Source organism: Cydia fagiglandana, chromosome 9 (assembly GCF_963556715.1).
Source record: "Cydia fagiglandana chromosome 9, ilCydFagi1.1, whole genome shotgun sequence".
NCBI lineage: Eukaryota > Metazoa > Arthropoda > Insecta > Lepidoptera > Tortricidae > Cydia > Cydia fagiglandana.
In genome coordinates this window covers 1,653,251-1,679,508 of record NC_085940.1, presented here as the reverse complement: position 1 = coordinate 1,679,508, position 26,258 = coordinate 1,653,251, and the positions used below count along the sequence as shown (strand labels likewise).

General features: G+C 43.4%; 1 protein-coding gene across 1 annotated transcript in view; it reads left to right on the top strand.

Moving 5' to 3' along the window:
* The window catches only part of LOC134667212 (lethal(2) giant larvae protein homolog 1), a 95,236-nt gene that overhangs the window by 62,143 nt on the left and 6,835 nt on the right, over positions 1 to 26,258 (top strand). Inside the window, exons 3-21 of the mRNA XM_063524540.1 lie at positions 8,304 to 8,481; positions 9,133 to 9,379; positions 9,959 to 10,146; positions 11,278 to 11,457; positions 12,000 to 12,088; positions 12,413 to 12,532; positions 13,177 to 13,339; positions 14,212 to 14,404; positions 16,207 to 16,324; positions 17,332 to 17,433; positions 17,665 to 17,769; positions 19,943 to 20,102; positions 20,502 to 20,641; positions 21,074 to 21,215; positions 21,527 to 21,627; positions 22,521 to 22,625; positions 23,351 to 23,491; positions 24,789 to 24,952; positions 26,124 to 26,217. Of these exons, the coding sequence (XP_063380610.1) occupies positions 8,304 to 8,481; positions 9,133 to 9,379; positions 9,959 to 10,146; positions 11,278 to 11,457; positions 12,000 to 12,088; positions 12,413 to 12,532; positions 13,177 to 13,339; positions 14,212 to 14,404; positions 16,207 to 16,324; positions 17,332 to 17,433; positions 17,665 to 17,769; positions 19,943 to 20,102; positions 20,502 to 20,641; positions 21,074 to 21,215; positions 21,527 to 21,627; positions 22,521 to 22,625; positions 23,351 to 23,491; positions 24,789 to 24,952; positions 26,124 to 26,217 (2,730 nt within the window). The remainder of the gene's footprint in view (positions 1 to 8,303; positions 8,482 to 9,132; positions 9,380 to 9,958; positions 10,147 to 11,277; positions 11,458 to 11,999; positions 12,089 to 12,412; positions 12,533 to 13,176; positions 13,340 to 14,211; positions 14,405 to 16,206; positions 16,325 to 17,331; positions 17,434 to 17,664; positions 17,770 to 19,942; positions 20,103 to 20,501; positions 20,642 to 21,073; positions 21,216 to 21,526; positions 21,628 to 22,520; positions 22,626 to 23,350; positions 23,492 to 24,788; positions 24,953 to 26,123; positions 26,218 to 26,258) is intronic.

Below are 26,258 nucleotides of genomic sequence, written 5' to 3'. Positions count from 1 at the left end.
ATAGTACCAGAGTCCATTAAAATGCAGCGCCTTATGAATCTGCATGAATTTTTAAACGTGACAGTACGATGCACCTACGCACTGCACGCTCTATGAACTGCATTCTACTCGTATATAGGTATAGTTTTTTTTTTCGAAGCGTTTTTATTTTGTCTTTGGCACGCGTATCGGGGCATCGTCCGAGCAAAGGTGAAGCTTGCATACGTTTTATAAAAACTAGAAAGTATGCGTTTCTTTCGTCTGATATTTAGTTGTCTACGCATTACCCGACTACTTTTAGTCGAGTAATTATTTGTATTATTACAATTACTTATGTCTGCGTGTTTAAGCTTCTCCCCAGAGTGTGAAATTCCTAAAAAATGTGTAATATAATTATCCCCAGAGCTTTTTTTTTTGTGTAAAATGTGTCGTGAATAAATCCTCATCCTAAAAATTTAAACCCTTTTTTTAACTCAGAGATACATAAAACCAGCATTTCCTAAGCATTCCTTGGTACTTACCCTTAATTAAAGTTCACGAAATTAAAAATGTAACACCGATAGCAATCTCCACACGCAAGTCTATTCAACAACACTCGTGAATGACCGCTCCCGCAATATAAAATGACGTCACGCCTGTCACGGATGACATCATGGCTACCTGACCGTGTGTTATCAACACAGCTGACCATTGGCAGACCTTATATCGTTGCAGTAAGGTTTAAGAAGGGTTAAAAACTGTAACCAGAGCGAACTAGAGTAAAATGACTACAAAACGTACGCGTACGTAAGCCGGCAGTGCTTCTATGCGAGTACAACTTGAGGGCTAATGCGAAAATCTAATTTCGATCAGTCTTTCTCCATCTCTCAAGTGTGAAGACTGCAAGAGTGACAAAGATGCAGAAAGAGGCAACTAGTGGATGGTCATTATCGCTGTGATGACATACAGTCGGTCACTGTCCACCCATGTAGCCCACATAAATATTTGAGCGGGGGCCGGGCAGTTTCGACTTCCGCTGTCACATACATTAACTGGACAGTTTATGTTTGAATAATCTTGAATTGTTCTAGCGACATATCAGCAATGGTGTGAGTGTAACTCGCTTTTTTTCTCCGTCCGTTACGTAGTCAACAAGGAATCTTAGTATTGCCATATACCTACTCTCAAAGCAAAGGGGATGTAGGTTAAAGCACTTGATTCACTTGAATGTTCTAATGCCAACAAAGTTTCACCGCAGAATGCTAGTGATGCTGCAACTATTGGAAATGTGCCAAATCATATGTCGTATATGTAATTCTTGCGTTTTATTAAACACATTCAGTCCTGCACCAAGAAATTCACTTCTACCATGCGTAACTGGATATGCATGTGTCCAAGCCCAGATATAGCGTGTTGATCGGCAACTTTTGATTAATTCAAAATCCCAGAAGAAATGCCAAAGGACTGGACCATGTAAGTATTAACTAGCTACCCGCCCCGGCTTCGCACGGTTTACACAAAACCTTAACAAATTATATACCTAAACATTCCTCAAGAATCACTCTATTGATAGGTGAAAACGGCATGAAAATCCGTTTAGAAGTTTTTGAGTTTATCGCGAACGTACATACACACAAACAGACAGACGCGGGCGACGCGGCGGGGAACTTTGTTTTATAAGGTATAGTGATGAGAGTTTGAACTCATTATCGCAATATTGTATGATGCACGCGTATTCCTCGTACATCTCTAAAATGAAGTACGCCCATACCGCATAACCTCGCGTTCTAATCATGCTGGAATGTAACGGTGCGTACTCGTAGTAATTACGGTTTTCGGATACTAATACCATTCACACTGATTATACCTAGACCTTATTAACAAAGGCACAAAGTCTACATATATTGACAGAAGAGTTGCTGGTATACGTGCAGTGGCCATCAGATATATCGGAGCGGCCGAGTAGCTCAAAAATATTTGAAGACGCACTCTAACGCCGTGACAATAGAGACGTATTCAGATATTTGTAAGCACCTTCGCCGCTCCGATATATCTAATGACGACTGTATTATGCGTAGTATACATATCGTTATTAATGTTCGGTAAGCTAGGAGAACAATGGTAAGAGTTTGTGACCTGATTGCGGTATAAGTGGAACTTTAAGTAGAGCGCGGTCAATAGACTTCGAAACTTTGCTCTTTTATTTGTCGTTAGGACTGAATCTTTTTGTAAGTTACATTAAGTACTAACAGCAACGCTAATAGACCCTTATATATTATTTTTTTCATGCGTCACTCTCACACTTAGATATTTGTAAGAAAGTGACCGCCACGGGTTCAGACAAATACGTGACCATTATTATAGTCCTGCTGCTTATGGGTACATGTCATTAGGACCGAGGTACCGGTCAGGGTTGTTAGCAGCATATTTATTCATCGCAGTATTAGCATTACAAATTATACACCACACCACGAGATCAAATGCAAGGAATGTGAAGTGGCATTTATCGAAGATTCCATGGCTATCAGAAGCGTGCATAATTCCACGCTTGTATCTCGAAAAAGGACTCCGCAGACATGCACAATAAGTATACAGAGAATTAGGCTCAAAGATGTAATTTAGATTTTTTTTTCTTAAAATTCTACACACTGCATGCCATCGCTCGTTCCTCTTGCGCTGTATAACACTGAAAGATATATAGGAAAATTCAGGAGATGTGATCTCTGTCATCGCATTTGTCTGTTGTAAGTTACTGCCAAGCTAAAGTGAGAATATGTTGATCATGACTGCCGCAAGCCGAATGACTTGTGGGCCAAGATAACTATAGCGTGATTGCCCCACCATTAACAAATGACTGGGTCCGAAAGACCTTATCGTCGATGAATCTTGAATGATGAATAACTGGGAATCCTTTTTGAGAAACTGGCCAGATGTAGCACAAAACCGGGACGAATGGAAGATTAGTAAACTCAATATGCTCGTAATGATATAAGATGCGAAGTTTTGGTAGCCATATTACCATGGCTTCACGCCAGACAGCAAACTAGGCTTAGATGGTGAAGTGAGCGGCCCACAATCGACAACAGAATCATTGCACATTCCGCGGCGGCACGACCGTGACCGTTGACCTATCTGCGGGCTCAAGCAATAATTAGCCTAAAGGGATCATTATAAAGCTCAAAGTTGCATAAATAGGAACAAAGGCTTATTCGCATTGAAAACTTAATCGAGAGCTTCACTTCTGTGATAACAGTACAGCCAGAGGCACTGGTCCCACCGCGAGCTAGTAAGCTATGAGCTATCGGCTATAAACACGAACAAAAGACACGGCGATATTTATAGCTCACCGCTGGGCGAGTAACTATAAATATCGCCGTGTCTCTTTTATTTACACGGGAGTGCTTATCTTTTGTTCGTGTTTATAGCCGATAGCTCATAGCTTACTAGCTCGCGGTGGGACCAGTGCCAGAAGCGGAGAGTGCGGAGACCAAGGAATAAACCCACTCGCTTAGCTCTCTCTTGGTTTCTTAAACTGAATTCAAAAAGTAATGACTAAAGCCACTAAAGCGGTTTAAACTAGTGTCCAAAATACATAGTGAAATTGAAACAGATTTGTACTTGCCGATCCAGGATATAGAACAGCGACAAATTACTATTCGGAAACTTTTGGAAAATGACTATTCGGACCTCTTTTATTGAAAAGATATAATGATTATGTCCACGGAAGTTAAGAGGTAGCTCTCAGTAGGTACAAAGTATTTACTATAGCAAACTTTCGGTCAAATATCTATTCTGTTTCGTGGTTGCCAATCGACGTAATATTACTTTAAAAAGAAAACAAACTACAACGGTCGTAAGTAAAAAAATGCTGTGAACTTTACTTCAACGACTTACGGAATTCAAAGATCGCCTATGGGCCCGATTCGGATTTTGAAATGGATATCTATTAGATATCTTTTAGACATCACCAAGATACGATAACGATATGTTTAAGATCTAACCTGTCAAATTTGACATCTGCGTGATTCTGAAGATACTCTTGAACGATTTTCACAGGATATGACTTAGAGATACAATTCACATCTAATAGATATCTTACTCTATCTAACGTAAAAGTGACATTGGTTGCCCGAATTGCGCTGCAAAAGAAAACCAGTTGATATCTAAACTACAACGTATCTAGAATGGATCTAGTACGTGTCGTCTCTTGTGAATATCTTGAAGTTCGAATACGGCAGTAGGACCTTGGTGCGTCTTCGCACAGATTCAGGTTAGACCTTAGCTATTTGCGGCTGGACCGGTTCCGCGCACCGTTACTGTTCTCAGCCAGATTTAGTTCAGTACCATTGATTTTGCCGACCGGCTTTTCAAATCTTATAAATTACTGTGTGTTAGTTATTGCCATGGTAAAATCATGGCTGTTGAATTCAGAATTTTTCAAACATAGAATATTAGAACGCAATGTCGTATTTGTTTAAGATAATGGTCTAATATTTATAGGACATAGTAGTTTACGTATTTTGCACATACTCCACCCACACACCCTAGAATCTAAATGGTCGCGCACCGTGCAGTTTAAGAGGAATTTCCTCCCGCGGAGTCTCCGGTTGTGGAATGAGCTCTGTTTTCTCGACGGACTACAGTAAGCTTGTTTGCCACTGACGTGGTATAAAAAACTCGCAAAAGGGTGTAAAGTTGAAATTCTAAAAAGAATATCTCGAGCAACGCGACTGTTTCAAGCAAGTTTCAAGAGCCTTGGCGGAAATAAACTGTACATACTGCAGAGCAAAATAAAAATGTCTTGATGATAATAACACTTTTGATTGTGGCCTTGAAATCAACCTGGTAAATACATGTGGCGGCTCCTCTAGCTGTCACTGCCAACGCCGTGCCACAATATTCTAACAGATGGCGTTAGGAAGCTAAGAACGCACAAACTACTAAGAAGATACTACGTCTAGAAGGCAATTAGTATGTAAGACCTACATCACGCTTACAGAGTTATAATGTCAGTTTCCATATATATAACTTCCGACCAACTCTCAGTGGACTTCGGTCCCCAGGCATAACACCCGCCTGGAGAGAGTACTCTCTATTGCCTCTCTACCTTCTTCAGTGCAATTTGTAAATTTATGTAAATAATTCTTGTACATACTTGTATATACCTCTTCTACAACATATTTGTGCAACATGACGTATTTACTAATATGTTAGACATAGTGACTATCAAATGATGTAGTTACGCGTAACACAGATGCTCGGTGAGTCAGCCCTCAGCCTGCCATCTGTTGGATTAGTTAGGTAAATACAAATTACTTGATCATTCATTACATTATACACGTAGGGCTCGATTCGGAAAATGAATTAGATTTCTACTAGACTTCAACAAGTTATGATATGGATAATTTAAAGATATTTGTAAGATAGATATGTCAAATTTGACGTTTTCGCGATTCTGGAGGTCCTCTTGAACGATTTCGACTAGTTATGACTTAGATATCCAAGTCACATCTAGTCGATACTAATGTAGATCTGATCTAGTTGATCTCGAAATTGTCTCTAGATCTTGTAATTTAAATCCGAATAGGCCTGGTAATGTACTAAAGCATTACGAGAAATCACAAGTAATGAAAACATAGTTTTAAGTATGTATATGTATGTTTGGCTTGGAATATTAAGATTTTCATCAAGCTAATCGGTTAGGTAAAGGCTTTTTGAAAAATTCGAGTCTTCAGTGCCTTATAATACTACTTAGATTACAAGTTATCGCTTGTCCCTTGTTTAAGTTGTTTATCGTATCGCGATTTCTTTTGAAGCTATTACTTTAAATTCACTTGCACCATTCCACTAACCTGGGGTTACCGGTTAAACCTGGAGTTACCATGATTACCAGTACAATTTGACACTGGGTTAACGGTTTGACCGCTTAGCCCCGGGTTATTGAGATGGTGCAAGTTGGCCTAAGTAAACTATAATAATTATTTACGATACAAGTGCGGAAAAGAGGAAATTACCTATTCGCACGTGTATCATACAACGTTTTACAGTACATATGGCCCTTTAACCTTTTGACATACGCACGAAAAGTGCTATTTTACGCACTAGCGCTTTACGGACCATATGTACTGTAAAGAAAGTTTTCACTCAACTTATAGTATTCTCCAGCCGGCGTATTATGGATGGCTTTATCCATCTTTATCCACGTGATAAAATAACTCTCACTTTTTAACACCGTCGGATAGAAAGTGACGGACACAGTTTTATCACGCTGTCACGTAGACAAGAACGACCATCATATCCGTACAGAATTATACAAATGCAACAAATGGGAAGTACCTGGCTGACGTAAACAATTTAGGTTACAGAGTATTGTTAGCCACTGGCGGTGAATCACCGCTCATATGTTAGATTAGCTGAGCTAATTAAATAACCTATATAAATACTCCATTCATGTTAATTGCGGAACTGGATCCGAGCGTTAATGACATTGTAATTTTATTGTTCTTGTTTTGTTGCATTGTTTAGATTGTTTTGTGGCATTTATGGTCTGTGCATTATTTATTGTAGTTAAAAATGAAGTATGAAAGGAACCGTACTACATTGCCTTTATGATTGATACTTGACAGGTAGATAAGAGTATAAACACGTAAACTTCCACAGAAAAAACGCATTTAACTAATTTGCAAGACCGAAGTGATCCCATCGCATAAGTGTTCCGTGAACAATGTTTTGTAAGGAACACTAAAAATGCGTTAACTTTGACGATTTTTTTTCCTCTGTGAGCTCGAATTTCAGTTGTAACCATCAAGTCTAATGCAGTAGATCAAATTCAGGACCTCAAGTCTAATTGACAAGACCTTGACACTGACGATGGGTGTACTGCTCAGATCCCCAACAGACTTAATTAACATTAATTAAACACATCTTACGACGATCTCTAGCTTCATTGGCAAGGTCTCTATAAATAAAGCTAAGAGTTGTAAAAAGAAAATAAAGCAGCAGTACGAACATTTACCCCCTTATTTATAAAACTTTACGGACCTGATTTAAAGGCTTGCTACACGGTCGCCGACAAGCCCCAAGACCGCGTGGCCTTGGCCGGTCCCGGACCGTGTAGACAGTTGTTACCAACAAAATTTGACCAAAACTGACCAAGGACAGACCAAGGTCAGACGGTTAGAAGGCTTGTCGGCGACCGTGTAGCAAGCCTTTAATTGAGGTTTGTAACGCGTTTATGAATAAGGGGGTAAGGGGTAAGTCTTCATAATGTTACGGCTATCGTCTCTTAGACGGAACCTGAATCTATCTTATAGTCTACCTCTACCAACTACCTACCTTATAACCACCCTGTAAGGTTTCAAATCGACTGGCACAAACTCTGCTGAGTCACACATTTGATATACATCATAAACGCCCATTGTACGAGGGTTCCGAGGTGTCAAGTTGCCAACAATAAGAGCTTTTTATCGTTCCGATAGCCAACCTTTTAGCGTTGTTAGCACTTGTCCAAAACTGACGTTCCCCAGCCAAATGTATCACTTTGTCAATTCTCCATAAGAACGATTTTAAAAGGCTTTTCTATACCAATAGCGCCCTATTGACATTCGTCAGAAAGAACCTTTTCGAGAGATCGACTCTGCGTTTGTATTTTTGTAACATTGTTGCTTTGTGTATATTTCGAGATATGATAAAGGTGTTATTGGAGAAATTTGATGCTATAATTATTATTTATGTTAGTTTATGATGAAAGACCCATCGTCACGTCAATGTTGCACGTCTATATTACTTTTAAGAATGAGATAAAACCATGAAAGGAGTCCAGTATCTTCTTACCGTGAAGTAATGAAATGATATACATATTATGTATCTCAAGCTGTATAATAAAAAGACAATGTAAATAGATTAGATTGGGTTTGTTTTCATTATATAGCATTACATTATTTATATTGTTACAAGTATGACAATTTACAAGAAAACATATTATGATCAAATATGATTGATAACAAATGTCCTATAATATTTATTAATAAAAAAAAACATTGCAAATATGTGAGTGGAAACATATAAAACGAACGTTACAATAACCACGTTATTAATCTATACAAATGGGTTGTGTAGTAGAATTTTAACTCGTCCCAAACCACTACGAGTATACTTAATCCGATAAATTATCGGGTCCTATTACTCGTATATCCTGCTTCTCCCTACCCCACCCTGTATTCCCTAAGTGCCCTAACACCTTTTACATTTCCCAATCCATGAAAAAGCATTGTATATATGTGATCTAAACAGGGATTAAAGTGTCAGTGGACAGTAAAATGAATGTTCAATTCTCTTGTTCACAGACAGTACAACACGGCTTCCCACACAGAGCGTCCGCCCTGGCATGGGACCCTCTGCTACGCCTCGCGGCCCTCGGCACCGCCAGCGGAGCCCTGAAGGTGTACGGGCGGCCAGGCGTGGAGCTGTACGGACAGCACACAAACCCCGACGCAGCCGTCACCGCCATACACTTCATACCTGGTGAGACAATTACAGGGCATCCATACACACGGTCAGCCAGTTCCGTGTTCGGGGGGCCTCGCAAAGCCAACCTTTTTATTACCTTGGGAAACCACACTGAAAAGGGCCTCGCAGATGTGGTTTTAGATGGTTCACGCTACGCCACTGGTCAGCCTTTGGACACTTCGGCTCACGGCCCTCGATATCACCTTTTCGAGGCTTCGCGACCCACCAATCCTAACGTATGTATCACATTGTCATGTGTGAGTTATACATGTTGTCGAGTAAATAAGCACACAAAAATGAAGGACATAGAAAAGAATACTGCATGGTATAATCAATTAATCAGCCATGTTTGTCTTCCTCTCGTAACCCTAGTGTTGTACATAAACCTGACAAGCAACTAGTTTTTTCCCGAGGACAGATTCATGATATGATCAATTTGTGAATCAACTTGTGGCCTTGGAAGTTTTGCCGAGATCTCACCAGGCCCTTTTTTAAACAGGCATCAACCAAATACCCTAATTTCTTTAAGTAAGATCTTAAACTTTCTATTGGGTCTTCCTAATAAATTAATCAGAAATACCTCAATATAATAATTAATAACCTACTTCATCCCAAAAATGCCTTCGGTTTGTACTTAACCTTATTTTTTACGTTAAATTATTTCAGGCACCGGCCGCTTAATATCCTTATGCGACGACAACAGCCTCCACCTATGGGAGATCACAGAGAAATCCCTAGTGGAGCTGAAGTCCCACCTGCTCGAAGGCAAGAACAAGAAAGTGTCGGCGCTATGCGTCGAGTCTTCGGGGAAGAACGTGCTTCTCGGCACGGAGGGCGGGAACATATATACTATGGACTTGAATACTTTCGTCATCAACGAAGATGTTATATATCAGGAGGTTGTTATGCAAAAGTGAGTATTGTTTAATCCCTAAGCCACTTGCACTATAATATTTTAAACTTTCGCGTTTTGAATACATATTAACTCACATTATAAACCACTTGCACTATCCCACTAACCCGGGGTTAACCGGTTAAATCGTTAACCTAGTTACAAATTGTACTGGTAACCATGGTCATGGACGAGTGGTGAAAGACAGGGGAGGCCTTTGCCCAGCAGTGGGACACAATATAAGCTATTAAAAAAAACCATGGTAACTCCAGGTTTCATCGGTTAACCCCGGGTTAGCGAACAGTAGAAGTACGTGGCCCTAATAGAGCTAAGGTACTTTTTCAATAGAAAGACCAAAGACAAAATTTAACAGAAGTATGCTAAGTTTAATTATTAAAAGTGTAAGACAATGTTAAGAATATTTTAAAAGGAGTTTGATGGCGGAAATTCACCTTAAATTTTCAATATTATGTGCAGATCAGGTATTTATTCCTAAATCAAAAACACTGTATTAAATACACGCGCGTCTCCGTTTATCAAGGTTGAGCCTGCGATCTGACATATAATTTTCGACACTAATCCTTTCTCCATCTATTCCAGCTGTCCAGAAGACTTCAAAGTGAACCCAGGCGCAGTGGAAGCCGTTTGTGAACACCCAAAGACGCCAGCTCGGATCCTGATTGGCTACAGCAGAGGACTGGTGGTGCTGTGGGACAGAGCCAACTCTGCACCCACACATACGTTCGTGTCCAACCAGCAGCTTGAGAGCTTGTGCTGGAATGATGACGGTTAGTTTACATTGTTTGCGAACACCCAAAGACGCCAGCTCTCATCCTCATTGGCTACAGCAGAGGACTGGTGGTGCTGTGGGACAGAGCCAACTCTGCACCCACACATACGTTCGTGTCCAACCAGCAGCTAGAGAGCTTGTGTTGGAATGATGACGGTTAGTTTACATTGTTTGCGAACACCCAAAGACGCCAGCTCTCATCCTCATTGGCTACAGCAGAGGACTGGTGGTGCTGTGGGACAGAGCCAACTCTGCACCCACACATACGTTCGTGTCCAACCAGCAGCTAGAGAGCTTGTGCTGGAATGATGACGGTTAGTTTACATTGTTTGCGAACACCCAAAGACAGCTCGCATCCTCATTGGCTACAGCAGAGGGCTGGTGGTGTTGTGGGACAGAGCCAACTCTGCGCCCACACATACGTTCGTGTCCAACCAGCAGCTTGAGAGCTTGTGCTGGAATGATGACGGTTAGTTTACATTTTTTTTTTAATTTATCACAAAATGTTGAATGTGTGATTGAGGATATCTACCGCTTACAAATAATAAAGAGAAAGCTAAAAGACAGTAAGCTCATACCTCATACCCAAAAGCGCTAGCGCGAATTATTGTCTACACTGACGACAGAAAGGGTTAATGGTGATGCTTTCGGACTCGCTGAACTCTGCCATTACGCTCACGTATACGCTAGAGAATTTACGGTAGAATGAACGAAGTATTAGTACAAATCAACACATTTTACAAGCTTTTATTTACTTTTACCGTTGTCTGTCTGTCTGTGTGTAATCAAATCTTGCAAGTTAAATTTGATCCACTTCCCGGTTTCCGATTGAGCTGAAATTTTGCATACATACGTAAGTCGGGTGGCAATGGAATATTATGGCATCATCAAGCTGATCTGATGATGGAGACCGGAGGTGGCCATAGGAACTCTGTGATGAAACAACGTTACCTTATTGTGTTAGGGGTTTTAAGAAGATTGTGTTAGGGTCGATGAGTATTAGTTGTCAGTCGTAAGAAAAGTACAGTCAGCGATAAAAGCTTGTACCAAAAATGAATTTTTTGCCAAAAACTTACCTATTTATTTTGACGACAAATAATAATGGTCTTGTACAACGTTCTATTTTCAGGAGACCACTTCACATCATCTCACAACGACGGCTCATACGTCACGTGGGAGGTCGGCGGCGGCGCCAGCGACCGACCACTGAAGGAACCCGTCACACCCTACGGACCCTACCCTTGCAAGGCCATCAGCAAGATACTTAACAGGACTAGTGTTACTGGGGAAGAGATTACTATATATGCAGGTAAGTTTAAATAAAACATTACAGGAGCATTCCATAAAATTGTCTACCGTTGTCCCGTACAAGTTTCTGAAGATTTAAAGGTATAAGAGTTTCCTTTTCTATGACAAATGGTCAAAAATATGCACAGAAAAATAATCGCCTGCTTTAAGCTTTCGCAACACAGGAAATACAATGCGTTTGTACGGGATAGCCCGTGGAATGCACCTACACAGCAAGAGAAACAGTCGCGATAGACGAGATCAGAATGAACAGCGCAATTTACGATTCTTGCATGCGGCTTTTACCGTGCGTTTGACTCGCTGCATCTGCAATATAACAAAAAAGACAAACTGTTTTATTATTGTGACTCTTTTAACCCCTGAACCTCATGAAAACTCAACTCCACAGGTGTTTTGACTTATTATATGGCTTTTTATAATATTGCGACCTTGGATGTTGAGGGATTGAACACCGGCATTGATTATAATATTTATAACGCGCTTTTTGCGTAGATTATTTTATAAATTATTTTATAGAACTAACAGTGATCGTTTCGTTTTCAGGCGGCATGCCCAGAGCGTCATATTCAGACAAATACACGGTAACAGTACAGCAAGGCGAAAAACACGTCGCATTCGATTTCACTAGTCGGGTACGTATCAGAAAAAAAACAAGCCACCAGCAAGCGAGTGTTATTTTAAACGTCATACTTCTATGAAATTATGACTTATAAATAACACTTGCACTGCGTAGGCTATCAAATCCGATGCAGAATTTTCTGGGTCCGACTCTACCGAAGGGTAGGCAGCGATTACGGATTTCCACTTCAATTCTGACATAAAAATTTCCTTCTTTGACTTTCGTTTATTTTTTCTAACATACATTGATTTACTCGTATTTCATACTCGTTGGCGTAGGGTACTCGTGACGTGACCACTGATGTAATCTGACATAAAACTGGTTTCCCATATTGCAGGTAATAGACTTCTTCACAACGTCGGCGGTGCCGCCAGATGGCGCGCCGCTACAAGAGCAGCGGCCCGACACTCCCGCGCAGCTCTTCGCGCAGACTGTCAACCAAGTTGCAGCTGCTTTGGTACGTCTGTTAATATCACATTAATCACTAGTCGGGATTGACTTTCCTATGCTTTGCTTTGTTTGTTCTGGGTATGAATAAAGAAATTATCTTGAATAATTTTACAGTTTAGACTCACTTGTTTTTAGTCACTCACGCGACATGTTTGCTTATGTTTGACCTAGGTTCTCCGAAACATGTCGCGCGAGTGACTAAAAACAAGTGAGTGTAAACCGTAAAATTATTCAGTGTTAGTATGTCTCACAACAATTTAAATTCGAAGAAATTATCTATCTATAAATGAGTATCAGTCTTCAGAACGAAACTTTAGTGAGTTACTTAAAACAGTGCATATAAAAGCAGTTTAAGTCAAAACTTCCTTATCTAATTATTTTTGTCTGGGAAGGCTCATATAGATCTATTCAGATAGTATTTTCGTGTTATCAAATTCTCCAAACAGAAATATTATTTTTGACAGTTGACAAATCGTATCCAGTACAAGTTAATAACAAGAAATACTATTCGAATAGACCTCATGGTTGTCGTTTTTTTCTCAATATGACGAGACATTTCGGTGCCGAAAAGATGTATATTATTCTTACGGAACGGCATCTATGCCCATCCTTAAAGAGTGCATCAAATTTTATTTATTGTACATTTTCTAGGTGGTGCTAGCAGAGGAAGAGTTGGTAGTCATCGACCTATGTGACTCCCGTTGGCGGCCGTTACGGTTACCGTACCTCGTGTCCATCCACGCGTCCGCCGTAACGACAGCGCAGCTCGTCGACAACGTCGCTTCCAACGTGTACGACAACATCGTGGCGGCCGGTGAGTGTTCACTGCTACAAGTGCTGCAGATGTGATCACCTGTGTGACTAGCGGCCCGCTACGGTTACCGTACCTCGTGTCCATCCACGCGTCCGCCGTAACAACAGCGCAGCTCGTCGACAACGTCGCCTCCAACGTGTACGACAACATCGTGGCGGCCGGTGAGTGTTCACTGCTACAAGTGCTGCAGATGTGGTCACCTGTGTGACTGTAGCGGCCGCTACGGTTACCGTACCTCGTGTCCATCCACGCGTCCGCCGTAACAACAGCCCAGCTCGTCGACAACGTCGCCTCCAACGTGTACGACAACATCGTGGCGGCCGGTGAGTGTTCACTGCTACAAGTGCTGCAGATGTGGTCACCTGTGTGACTGTAGCGGTCTCTACGGTTACCGTACCTCGTGTCCATCCACGCGTCCGCCGTAACAACAGCCCAGCTCGTCGACAACGTCGCCTCCAACGTGTACGACAACATCGTGGCGGCCGGTGAGTGTTCACTGCTACAAGTGCTGCAGATGTGGTCACCTGTGTGACTGTAGCGGCCTCTACGGTTACCGTACCTCGTGTCCATCCACGCGTCCGCCGTAACAACAGCCCAGCGTCGCCTCCAACGTGTACGACAACATCTTGGCGGCCGGTGAGCGTTCACTGCTACAAGTACTGCAGATGTGGTCATAGACGCAGTACAGTCGTCATCTGGCATATCGGAGCGATCAAGGTGTTCAAAAGTATCTGAACACTTTCACGTCTCGATATTAGATGTATTTGATATCTGATGGCGACTACCACGTCTTTCACTTAACGATGTTTTACTGCGTCTGCATTGACACCTAATTTTAAAAAAATAGTCCAATTTGTCGTATCTGTTACCAGGGCAACAGCAAACTGAGAACATATACTCCCCCGGAGCGTGGCCCATCTCGGGCGGCGTGCTGTCGGGCGCCGACCCGCCCACGGAGCGGCAGGTGCTGCTGACCGGCCACGAGGACGGCTCCGTGCGCTTCTGGGACGTCACCGGCGTCGCCATGACGCCGCTATACAAATACACCACCGCTCAGCTTTTCAGGTCGGTACCGAGTCGCATCTACTGTTCGGATATGTTACTAGGACAGCAGCAAGCCGACGAGTACTCGCCGGGCTCGAAAAGTAGTGTTAAAAGTTCAACTTCCACAAATATTACTACTACTCCAACGAAGACTTAAAAAATTTATACTATTGCTACGGATATTAAGATGGGATCTATTTCAGGAACGATACGAGGAAAGTCATCGCCAATAATGACTACTCTACTCATGTAATGTCAAACATGTAATATCTTTCTTGAAAAAGACCCTATAGAGCTATTTGAAATGATAAACACTAAAAGAAAGTCTAATTGTCGCTTACAAAAATATTAACTATCATAAAATTTTAAAAATGCAATATGAATAATTTGCTCAGCTAAAATTTGTAACAAGCTAAAAACCCTTATTTTTAACCATATGGTAAAGCGCTATACTAAAACTATTTGTTTATATGAATGTCTCACTGTATGCGCCATCGCTAGACTAAAAGAAACCGATTTTCTGCTATTACTTAGACTATAACAAGATGAATGCACTTAACCCTTATTCTAGTGAACATAAGGCCGACACGCTAAGACTACAAACTTTTTCTGAATTAACTTTATCGAAAATCGGTCTCTTTTGATTTATATTAAAGTCAGTGTCAGCTAACGAACGTTTTGCTTATCATTTGCTACGAAGCGGGCTGAAAAGATCGTCTCCGAGGTAACACTAACATTCTGTACGCATGATATAATATTCTGCTTGCTTATTATTTGGTCTGTACTCTGTATATAGGTGTCGCATTCTAAATGGAGGCCGTGCACCCAACATCATATACAAACATAAAGCAATCAGGGGCATTTTATAGTTCGACAAGAAATTGTAGAAAATTATTGAGTGCGCCACTTCCTTCGTACGTAACTGTCACATTTTTGACGTAAAATGCGTAAACATGGCAACAATTTAGTATGGAAAATTAGGTTCCATTTTTTATTTTCTACTATTTTATGTCGGGCTATAAATTTTGGAATTACATATCTTCATACTTTTTTTACACCTTCGTGTGGGTAATTTCATTTGTCATTCGTTACACTCTCCTCTTTTTAAAATGCGAGTACCTATACTTACATTTTGTTTTGCGGAAGGTATGCTTTATTTACCATTTTAATGCAACTTTTTGTTACATTTTCAATTGCCAAATCATGGCCCTGCTTATTGCTTATTCTAAATGTGTTTTACTTTCTCTTCCATTGCGTACTCGAAATATACAATATATATATATATGATTTATAGCATATTATAGTTAATAACCTTTACCAGGCTAAATATATTTCCCACAAACGGCACTTCAAACATGTGTTCTATTTCCGATCAGTGAGACTGACATTCGATTGTCATTTTTGAACTATCAGCCTGGTAAATGGTTAAAATAAAAATATTATATGTGTCGCTTAACTTCAAACTCGGGTAAATCCATTGGACCCTCTCAGCAAATATCTACCCTATTACGTTTTCTTAATACCAAAATCGCATAATCTGACAGATGGACTTACCCGAGTTTGAAGTTAAGCGACTCATATGTTGCGTTCTACGTCCGAGATTTTCATTGAGAGAGTAACGCCTCCGGTGACCGATAGATGCCGCTAGCGTCTATGTAGTCGCTCCGCCCCACGCCATGATTCCCATGATGTAGTTCCGCTTCCCCTCCCTGGAAACCGTTGCTCGCTTCCCGCGACTCGCCGCCGCCATGTCACTGTTTCGTCGACCGTCTTGACCGTCTTGTCCGCAAATTTCTATATATTTTTTAATATTTTTCTTACAGCGGTGAAGAAATCGGCGAGACCAATGACAGTCAAACAGACGAGGAGGAATGGCCGCCCTTCAGGAGAGTGGGCACGTTCGACCCGTACAGCGACGACCCGCGGCTGGCTGTCAAACGGGTAACTGTTCCATTTGTCTGATGATGATGATGACTACAGTCATCGCAGCCGATGTAGGCTGTAGACTACCTCCTCAAAATACCTTCTTTAGTAGCTGCAACTATCATCTGCAAAGATGCTGTGGCCAATGATGATGTATGCTCTAACGGTTCGGCCACGACATTGCGCGACTTGCGTCGGCGGCGGCGACAACCATAGGTTAGAACGAGACACAGCGATCGGACCTTTCGTTCCCACCTATGGTTGCCGCCGCCGCCGAACTCACAGCCTCTGGATCGATACTCCAGCGCTCTGCCAACTGAGCCACCAAGACCTTATCCATAGCCATCGAAGGTTATTAGAAGAGTAAGGATTAGTTAAATAACGACACAAGTGATCGTCTTATCAAACTGCACAACGGGACTTAATCGCATATTTAAGTTTTAAGATTTACCTCCGACGTTTCGAGGACGGCTTTGTCCCCGTGGTCTCGGAGAAGACTGGCTCAAGTTGACATCAACATCTTCTAGCCGCGCGAGTTTTTCGAACTACCCGCACTTGGTCTTGTTTATCAGTTTGAACGTTTTGCGCACTAGGGATGTCACTCTGTCGACACACAACACTAACGATATTCGATTTATCGACTGTCGATATTCGTTTCCGCTTACATTTACTAATGACTGGATTCCATGTGGATGAGATCTTAAAACCCTCGTCCCGATTAAAATTGCAATGTTTTTTGATTTCAATGGCTTCCCGCACTTTTCTACTGTAGAAATGGCGATCCGTGGAGAGGATTTTAGGGTTATGCAGCTCAATCCAGTGGTTTGGTCCTGACTCCAGCAAATGCTCAGCCACCGCAGACTTGTTGACCTGACGATACACCAACGTCGTTGAACGTCGGAGGTAAATCTTAAAACTTAAATACGCGATTAAGTCCCGTTGTGCAGTTTGATAATGTTTAATAATCGTGAAAGTTTAAATAAGTGATCGTCTTGTATATTGTTAACAATGTTGTATATGTTCAGGTGATCCTGTGCCCATTATCGGGCATGTTGACTATCGGCGGCGCGGCGGGACACATCGTCATCGCCAGTCTGAAAACATCCTCCAACACCGCTGAAGTTAAGGTACATAATTGTAACTTTATTGTGTAACTAGTTCAATAATTTTAATTGTAACTGGTTCCCAGCGATACAGGCGTAGCCTAGAGCGGTCCGTTTGACCGCGATGGTTATTTTATTTTAAGAACCGGACCGCTGAAGAAACGAATTGTTTACCCCTGGGTTAGATGGTGGGTGGACCTTTAAGGTTTTGGATACAAGTATCACACGTTACTGTATGAATATATTTAATTGCAGTCGGTGTCGGTGAACATCGTGTCGGATCGCGACGGGTTCGTGTGGAAGGGCCACGACCAGCTCACGCTCCGCGCCGGCACGCTCACATTCCCGCAGGGTTACCAGGTAAGCGATTTAATTATGAAGTTTTTTTTGTAAATTAGGTTATATATTAAGAATTTTTCAAGATGTCGGAATTGTAGAAAAAAACAACGGGTTGCACTCCGGGAGTGCCGGCAGCAATGAAAACTCAACAACATTGTAACTTAAAATATTAATAACAGCGCCATTTAGTGCAAAATGTCTGCAGAACTATGTATAATTGAGGTTAACGCCATCTAGGCGTTATTTCGTCGCATTACTTGAAACCCCTAAGCACATCACTGTGCGTACTACAGTTATATTAATACCAGTTTGAGGGAAACTCACTAGATGGCATTTAAATCAACAACAACGACATTGTCCGTCACACGTGACGTCACGCAAGCGCCCTGCGCCGCCTAAACGAAACAGCAGGCTCGGGCACATTTTCGCCGCCCGGTAGAAAAAGACGGGTTACGCCTTACGCTGTCTCCAGTTTAACTTTTTTTCCCCACCTCAAAAAGTGCACAGCGCCGCTAAAGAAGTTTTCACTTCAAGAATTAAAAAAATACACCTTAAAAAATTACATTTATTTTAACCGTATTAGGACTGACCACAACGTAGCGTAAAAGGTTGTGACGTCTTAACACATTCACTGTCCCCGACGCACATGTGCGTCCACCGTCATACAAGTAGGCCACGCCCCCTGGCAGTGACTGCGTTAAGCTCTGGTTTCCTAGGAAAGCGGAGCCGTCATATAGCGGCCGTAATACAGCGGTGAATGACGATGACGTCACTAGAACGTTGCCTATGTAAACCAAATGGCGCTGTTTCCTAGGGGGCGGTGATTGACACCGTAAAGTCAAAAAGCGGTGCCGTCATTTGCATGACGGTCGTCTTGACGGTGTTGAAAGTTTCGTGAACGTTTTATTTGATATCCATTTCTACTAAAATCTCAAGTGTGCCTTCTGTGCCACGCGAGATTTGAATAAATGATCTTCCGCACTACGATTATTTTCCTCTTCTAATGATAGTTCATCCTCCAAATTATTAAAATATTCTTTAAATATTCTATTCTTTAAATAAATTATTAAAGCTAAATCTAGGTCGTCCATTTTTTCTTCTGCATAAGTTTCCTTTGACCTTGGTGGCTGACGGTGTTACGACGCCGTGGAATTTTCCACATTTCGTCACCGTAAAGACGGCCGTCTTTTTACGTCCGCTACATGACGGCCGCTATATGACGGCACGGCACGTTTTCCTAGGAATCCAAAGCTTTACGGAGCCAAATGTAAAACAAAATCACAAAACTCGCGTCTACACTGGTGTGATCGATCTTTAAATCCATTCACTTAAGCCCCGTCTCCGTATCGCGCCGCGCGAGCAATGTTCGACCGCAGCAAACCTGTATTTTGGCTCGCGAGCCAATTTTGGCACCATATTGAACTTATGCGCGGCGGCTGCGCGCGGCAGGCGATCCGACGATCGACCACATTATACATATTAATTATTCGGAACGAAGTATAGCCAAATAGGAAAATGATCTGTTGCGTTAATCACTACATTTACTGTTCCATAGAAACTGTTTAGTACCGTATAATTTAATTAAAGTACGACACTTTTCATTATGTACTTGGGGCAATTATTAATTAGGGTCCTAATCGAATCGAGAATGTGACAAAAATTGTAGATAATTTTTTTTTTTGATTAATCGTGTTATGACATGTAACCGGTCACAATAACCACGGAAAATATAGAAATCACGTCATTTAGTATCATTATTTTGAGATAAGTTAGGTTACATTGAAGTGCAGGGGGTCTAGCCAAGGTAACGATCGTACATCTACAAACGCCAAAGAAGTAGAATAAATGTACGTCGATTACATATACGTAAAGTCACTGTGTGGCAGTCAGTATGCGGCCGCGCGAGCCAACTGAAATATATACACACCCGTCCCAAGTGCGCGCGAACATTCCTTTGCCGCGCGTCGAAACACCGACAATGAATGGTTCGAGCGCGCCAATGATCCAGTTGGCGCGCGGCAGCCCGGTATCCATTGCGCGCGGCTGCCGCGCGAGCCAATGTTCGATAGCTTGCCGCGCGATATGGAGACGGGGCTTTAGGCTAACAACAGTTCTATCTATTGAGTGGATTTTTTTGTTTTTGACATTGCGAGGGTGGCCAAGTTCCTGCGTTAATATTAATTTTGTCCTTCAGGCGACGTCGGTGGTGCAGCTGTCGCCGCCGGCGGCGGTGACGGCGCTGGCGGCGCAGTGGGAGTGGGGCGTGGTGGCGGCGGGCACGGCGCACGGGCTGTGCGCGCTCGACGCCGTGCAGGCGCGCCAGCTCGCCGTCAAGTGCACGCTCAACCCGCACGGTACGACATGTCTCTAGTGTCTGGCAGGCGACGGCGGTGACGGCGCTGGCGGCGTTTGCCTCTCGCAGTAGGCCATCGTTCCGCTGCCTACTCCTCCGGCACCTACGCTAGTCGGTCCCCTAGGGGAACTTGCTGGGCGCGAATGGTACCTTTGGAGTGGCCTGCTCCACCATGGCCTCTGCCTTTCGCGCCGTGCGCGTCCTCCGTCCTCGCGGACCTCCACACCTTACCGCTACCTGCTCTCGCGTTCCTGTCAGGGACAGGCCCACTAACAGCTGGTGCAGCAACCTTTGTGCTATGCGCCTTTACCTCATCCCGTACGGGTCCGGCTTTCCCGGTCTCTTGTATCTCGCAAGCTTATTGGATTATTTCACCTCTAATAAATATTTGTTGTTTCAGACCACTCGGGCGCAGGCGACACGCCCATCTCCCGCCGCAAGTCATTCAAGAAGTCGCTGCGAGAATCCTTCCGGCGACTCCGCAAGGGCCGCTCCCAGCGCCGCGCCACCACCGCCACCAGCCCCGCCTCTCCCGCGCAGGTAATAATGAACCTTATGTCTAACACATAAGGTGTGCTTTAGCTCGAGTACCCGCGAGTCATTCACTCAGCAGCCCCGCCTCGTCCGCGGAGGCAATAATTAACTCTTTTAACAACGCGTAAAGTGTACTTTAGCTCGGCCGACACGGGCAATATCTCCGCGAGTCAATTCAACAGCCTCGGCTCTGCCGCGCATCCGGGCTAGCACATGAAAGTAATACCTACAGTTAGAAAAAGACGTGTAGTATATCTCGCGGGCGAGATACTGTCGGATCTATCATTTGCTAGGCCTACAGGTATAAATGCACTATACCCAACACTTATTGGTCTTGTTTAGCTCGGCATGTTTTCTAAAAGTTCTTGCCAGGTTCCTTTGATTATATAAAACTACATATATATTGTATAATATCATAATCGTTCTTTTTCTGTACAGCCCGCGAAAAAACCGATACCCTCGCCAGTAGAAGAAGCAGACGTGAAACCAGTGGAGCGGGCAGTCGAAGCGAGATCCAACGACGACGGCTTTGGATCCATGGTGCGGTGTCTATACTTCGCACGGACGTTCCTCATCAATAGTATGTACAAGACAAGAGTCGATACCATACTATCACGAGTAGAAGTCATTGTAAATCCAAGCGAGCGATCCAATAAGCCTTTTGCAATAATCATAATCAAATCTTTATTTCCAAAAATACAAATTACAGAGCGTGGCAGGGGTCTCCGCACTAGGCTTCGCCTGTGTCGCGGGGTACCAGGAATACATTAAACAACAGAATTATATAATAATAATAAGGTCCACCGATGTACAGTTAAAAGAGTTTGTACGTATTAGCACTGGTGACGATTCTGAAATTGAATGCGCTATTAATATTGTATTGTATTACAGCACAAAGCTCGACACCCACGCTCTGGGCCGGCACCAACAACGGCACCGTGTACGCCTTCACGCTCAGCATCCCAAACACCAACAAAAGGAAAGAAGAACAGGTACATCCTTTTTAGGGTTCCGTACCCAAAGGGAAAAACGGGACCCTATAACTTTGCTGTCCGTCTGTCTGTCACCAGGCTGTGTCTCATGAACCGTGAGGCAGTTGAAATTTTCAGTTCGTGATTTTTTGCCGTCATTTGCGTAATGGTACAGAACCCTTCGTGCGCGTGCTCCTGTCTCATCTGTCAGTCACACTACAAAAAAATCAACTTATAACATTGCTAAATGTTTATTTCACTAAATATAATAAGTGTTACATTTTTGCTCATCCCTACACTAGGTATGGCCTTATCCTACTCGGTGCCTTCGCCCACACTGTTAACTGTACATCGGTGGGCCTTGTGCCAATAAGGTCCACCGATAATGAAATGAAAATAGTTATTTGTACAACAAGAGATCAAAGTTTGATATTTCTTCGAGTGCTTATTTTGAGTCCCGAGCAAGCGAAAGATTCTATAATAGATTCACTCGCATCTTGAGCGTAGTAAGGGATTCAAAAGCGCACGAGATGTAAATAACTTTGATCTCGTGTAGTACACAAAATTTTTCACCCCAAGCAGTGAGAACATACCTAGAGGGACAGAGATAATAGAACTCAAGTATATCGAACTTGTATTAGACCCCGCATGTTGAATTGACATTTGACTATAAAGGTCACTTGAATTACATTTTGTCTCACTCAGTGAGCAAAATGCGATTTTGCTCACTCATGTTGTCTCACTCAGTGAGCAAAATGCGATTTTGCTCACTGAGTGAGACAAAATGACTCAGTGAGCAAAATCGCATTTTGCTCACTGTTTTTAAGAAGCAAAGTACCCTTGTTCGAGCTGCTGAGGTGAAAATTAAATTTATATAATTATACACCAGTAAAGCAATGTGTTGTTTGTGCCAGGTGACGTGCACGCTGGCGAAAGAGATCCAGCTGAAGCACCGCGCGCCCGTCATAGGCATCACGGTGCTCGACGGCGCCGCCGTGCCGCTGCCCGATCCTTTAGAGGTACTTCATCTTAATCAACCCTTTATGTCTACCACCAATTCAACCGCATGTTGTTCCATATGTAGCCTTTATAAATTCTACTGTATTGACAGCTATTCAAGTTCAAATTTAAACAATAATTTTGAAGGTCATGCGGTAAAAGGTTAAAGCACCCGTCCTCTGACATAGGCCTCCTCTATTTCTCGACGCCTGATTTTGATTCATCGATCGTTTCATGTTCTACTGACTGAGACCTCTTAGATCCTATGCTAGAATCCCAGTCCATTCTTTTCCATCGTCTCCTAACACTGTATGTGATTTCTTCCAATTATATTTGCACCAAAGAGAATTTAGTATAGAGGCGGATTGTGAAAGTAAATTTTATAGCCACAATAAATTTACTGTCTACGATCCTTGTTCTTTCACTGATACTTGTGTTAAATTTGTTAAATGGGCATTTTCATTCTAACTTGTACTTTAAAGCGGGCCTGAAGTCGTGTTTCAGTAACATCTAACCGTTACATTCCTGACAAAATGTATGGGTATAGGTTAGTCCATGGTATGGGGTTTGACATTGACCCTCAGTTTTGTAAAGATTGCTCACCGGCCTTTAATGGTACACAGTTTAGTGAAAATGCTCAAATGTCAAAAAGTGTTGCCATCTACACGAGCATAGGCCAAAGGTATGGCGCCATCACTTGATAAGATTTTCTTTGATTTGCGCTAATAGTATATTTATCTCGCAGGTGGAGCGAGGCGTGGCATCCCTGCCGGAGCCGGGCACGCACCGCGTGTGCATCACGTCGGAGGAGCAGTTCAAGGTGTTCACGCTGCCGTCGCTCAAGCCGCACCACAAGTACAAGCTCACGGCGCACGAGGGCGCTAGGGTGAGTGCATGTATAGTATCTCTATCTCGCAGGTGGAGCGAGGCGTGGCATCCTTGCCGGAGCCGGGCACGCACCGCGTGTGCATCACGTCGGAGGAGCAGTTCAAGGTGTTCACGCTGCCGTCGCTCAAGCCGCACCACAAGTACAAGCTCACGGCGCACGAGGGCGCTAGGGTGAGTGCATGTATAGTATCTCTATCTCGCAGGTGGAGCGAGGCGTGGCATCCTTGCCGGAGCCGGGCACGCACCGCGTGTGCATCACGTCGGAGGAGCAGTTCAAGGTGTTCACGCTGCCGTCGCTCAAGCCGCACCACAAGTACAAGCTCACGGCGCACGAGGGCGCTAGGGTGAGTGCATGTATAGTATCTCTATCTCGCAGGTGGAGCGAGGCGTGGCATCCTTGCCGGAGCCGGGCACGCACCGCGTGTGCATCACGTCGGAGGAGCAGTTCAAGGTGTTCACGCTGCCGTCGCTCAAGCCGCACCACAAGTACAAGCTCACGGCGCACGAGGGCGCTAGGGTGAGTGCATGTATAGTATCTCTATCTCGCAGGTGGAGCGAGGCGTGGCATCCTTGCCGGAGCCGGGCACGCACCGCGTGTGCATCACGTCGGAGGAGAATCTTCATAGAATCTGGTCACAAAATTTCACTAGAATATCTTGAGAATTGCGACCTGTAGAGGAGAATATCCGCGCAAAATGTCCGAGTTTAAACGGAGACCTTCACTAACGCTTCGGTCAATAAAAAAGTAAGGTCACACAAATAGAATAGTCCCGCGAGGCAAGCGTTTCGCTTGCGTATTCAGGACAGTGCCAGTGATTCGCGCGTACTTGCGAGGCATTTTCCTCGCGGCAGGGTTTTGAGGCAGTTTTAAGTATTTGGACATGACTTAAGACATTGTTACTTTTGGCCTAATATTCATGTAACCCCAAAGGGTAAAACGGGACCCTATTACTAAGACTCTGCTGTCCGTCCGGCCGTCCGTCTGTCACCAAGCTGTATCTCACGAACCGTGATAGGTAGACAGTTGAAATTTTCACAGATGATGTATTTCTGTTGCCGCTATAACAACAAATACTAAAATCAGAATAAAATAAAGATTTAAGTGGGGCTCCCATACAACAACCGTGATTTTTGACCGTAGTTAAGTAACGTCGGGCGGGGTCAGTATTTGGATGGGTGACCGTTTTTTTTTTGCATTATGGTACGGAACCCTTCGTGCGCGAGTCGCGAGTCGGACACTTGCCCGGTTTTTGACATACATTCGTTCCCCATTGTAAGTTGTTGTTTGTCGTCAGGTGCGGCGGACGGCGTTCGCGTGGTTCGAGTGCGCCGGGGCGGGCGGGGCGGCGCACCGCGAGTGGTGCCTGCTGTGCCTCACCAACCTCGGCGACTGCCTCGTGCTCAGCCCCGAGCTGCGCCGCCAGCTCAACGCCGCCGCCGTCCGCAAGGAGGACATCAAGTCAGTACTACACACACACACACACACACACACACACACATCAGAGAATTATCAAACGTACGACATATATGTAATTCAAGAATAGGGAATAGAGATGCACCGGATATTCGATTACTATCCGGTCTCCGGCCTATCCGGCCATTAATTTACTAGCCGGCCGGATACCGGATAGTAACATTGCTTGATTTCGGAGTAAACAAATTGGATCTAAGAAACAGTCATGGTCATAATCGTACCCGCTAGCCGCACTATTATATTAAAAAACCATTAAAACATTCCACTCACTTACACGAACACTCATTTCGAACCCAGAAATTAGTGCGCGCAAAGGTTCACTACGAAACATTAAAACCTGCACAATACGCACCTGAAAAACCGAAATGTATGTATAGTTCCGCCGGCCGAATATTCGGCGGCCTGATACCGGATATTCGGCCGAGGGCCAGGCCGAATATCCGGTATCCGGCCAAACAACTATCCGTTGCATCTCTAATAGGGAACGTAATTACTAATTACGATTTGGTGCGGCCGACCCTCATTGCTTTAAAGGTTCAACGATGTATATCAGGTCTGGACGGTTAGGCGCAACAGCACGCCGCCAGTCGTGATTGATTGCCACCGCCGTTTGAGATATTTTTATGACCACGGTAGCGCACCGCTTGTCACTTGTCATTCACTGCCAGGGGCCGTGGCCTAGGAACAAACTTGTATGACGGTGGACGCACATGTGCGTCGGGGGCAGTGAATGTATTAGGGTGAATCAACTTTTTCTGCTCATTAGTTGCCATGGTTACGGTCTCCTGGGTCACTCTTAAAATACTAGTTATTTCGTATTTAAATAAACCAAACTTGAATTTTTTGGTAATTATAAGGCCTTTCCATCTACTAAGCACGTTTGTAGAATCATGGTACAGCAGCTCTTCTAAGAAACTATGCTACTATTGTCTCCTGGCTGATGGGACAGAATAACAACAAGAAATAGTTGATCCACCCATTAACAACATTGCTCCACTTGGGACGGTTGGCCGTCGGATTATTCATCTTTGTTTATGTTTTTAGCCCATGAAATTTAGTACACTTTTTTGACAACACCGCTCCGCCATATTTGAATTAGACTTAACTTTAAATCACAAAGTAACGGCCATGTTTTAATCGTGGTTTTGCATTGCAGCGGCATTTCAAGCCTGTGCTTCTCGAAGCGAGGCGAAGCTCTCTACCTGCACTCCTCGTCGGAGCTCCAGCGGATCACACTCTCCGCCACTAAGGTATGACACACCACGAATTTACTTACCCCCTTATTCATAAT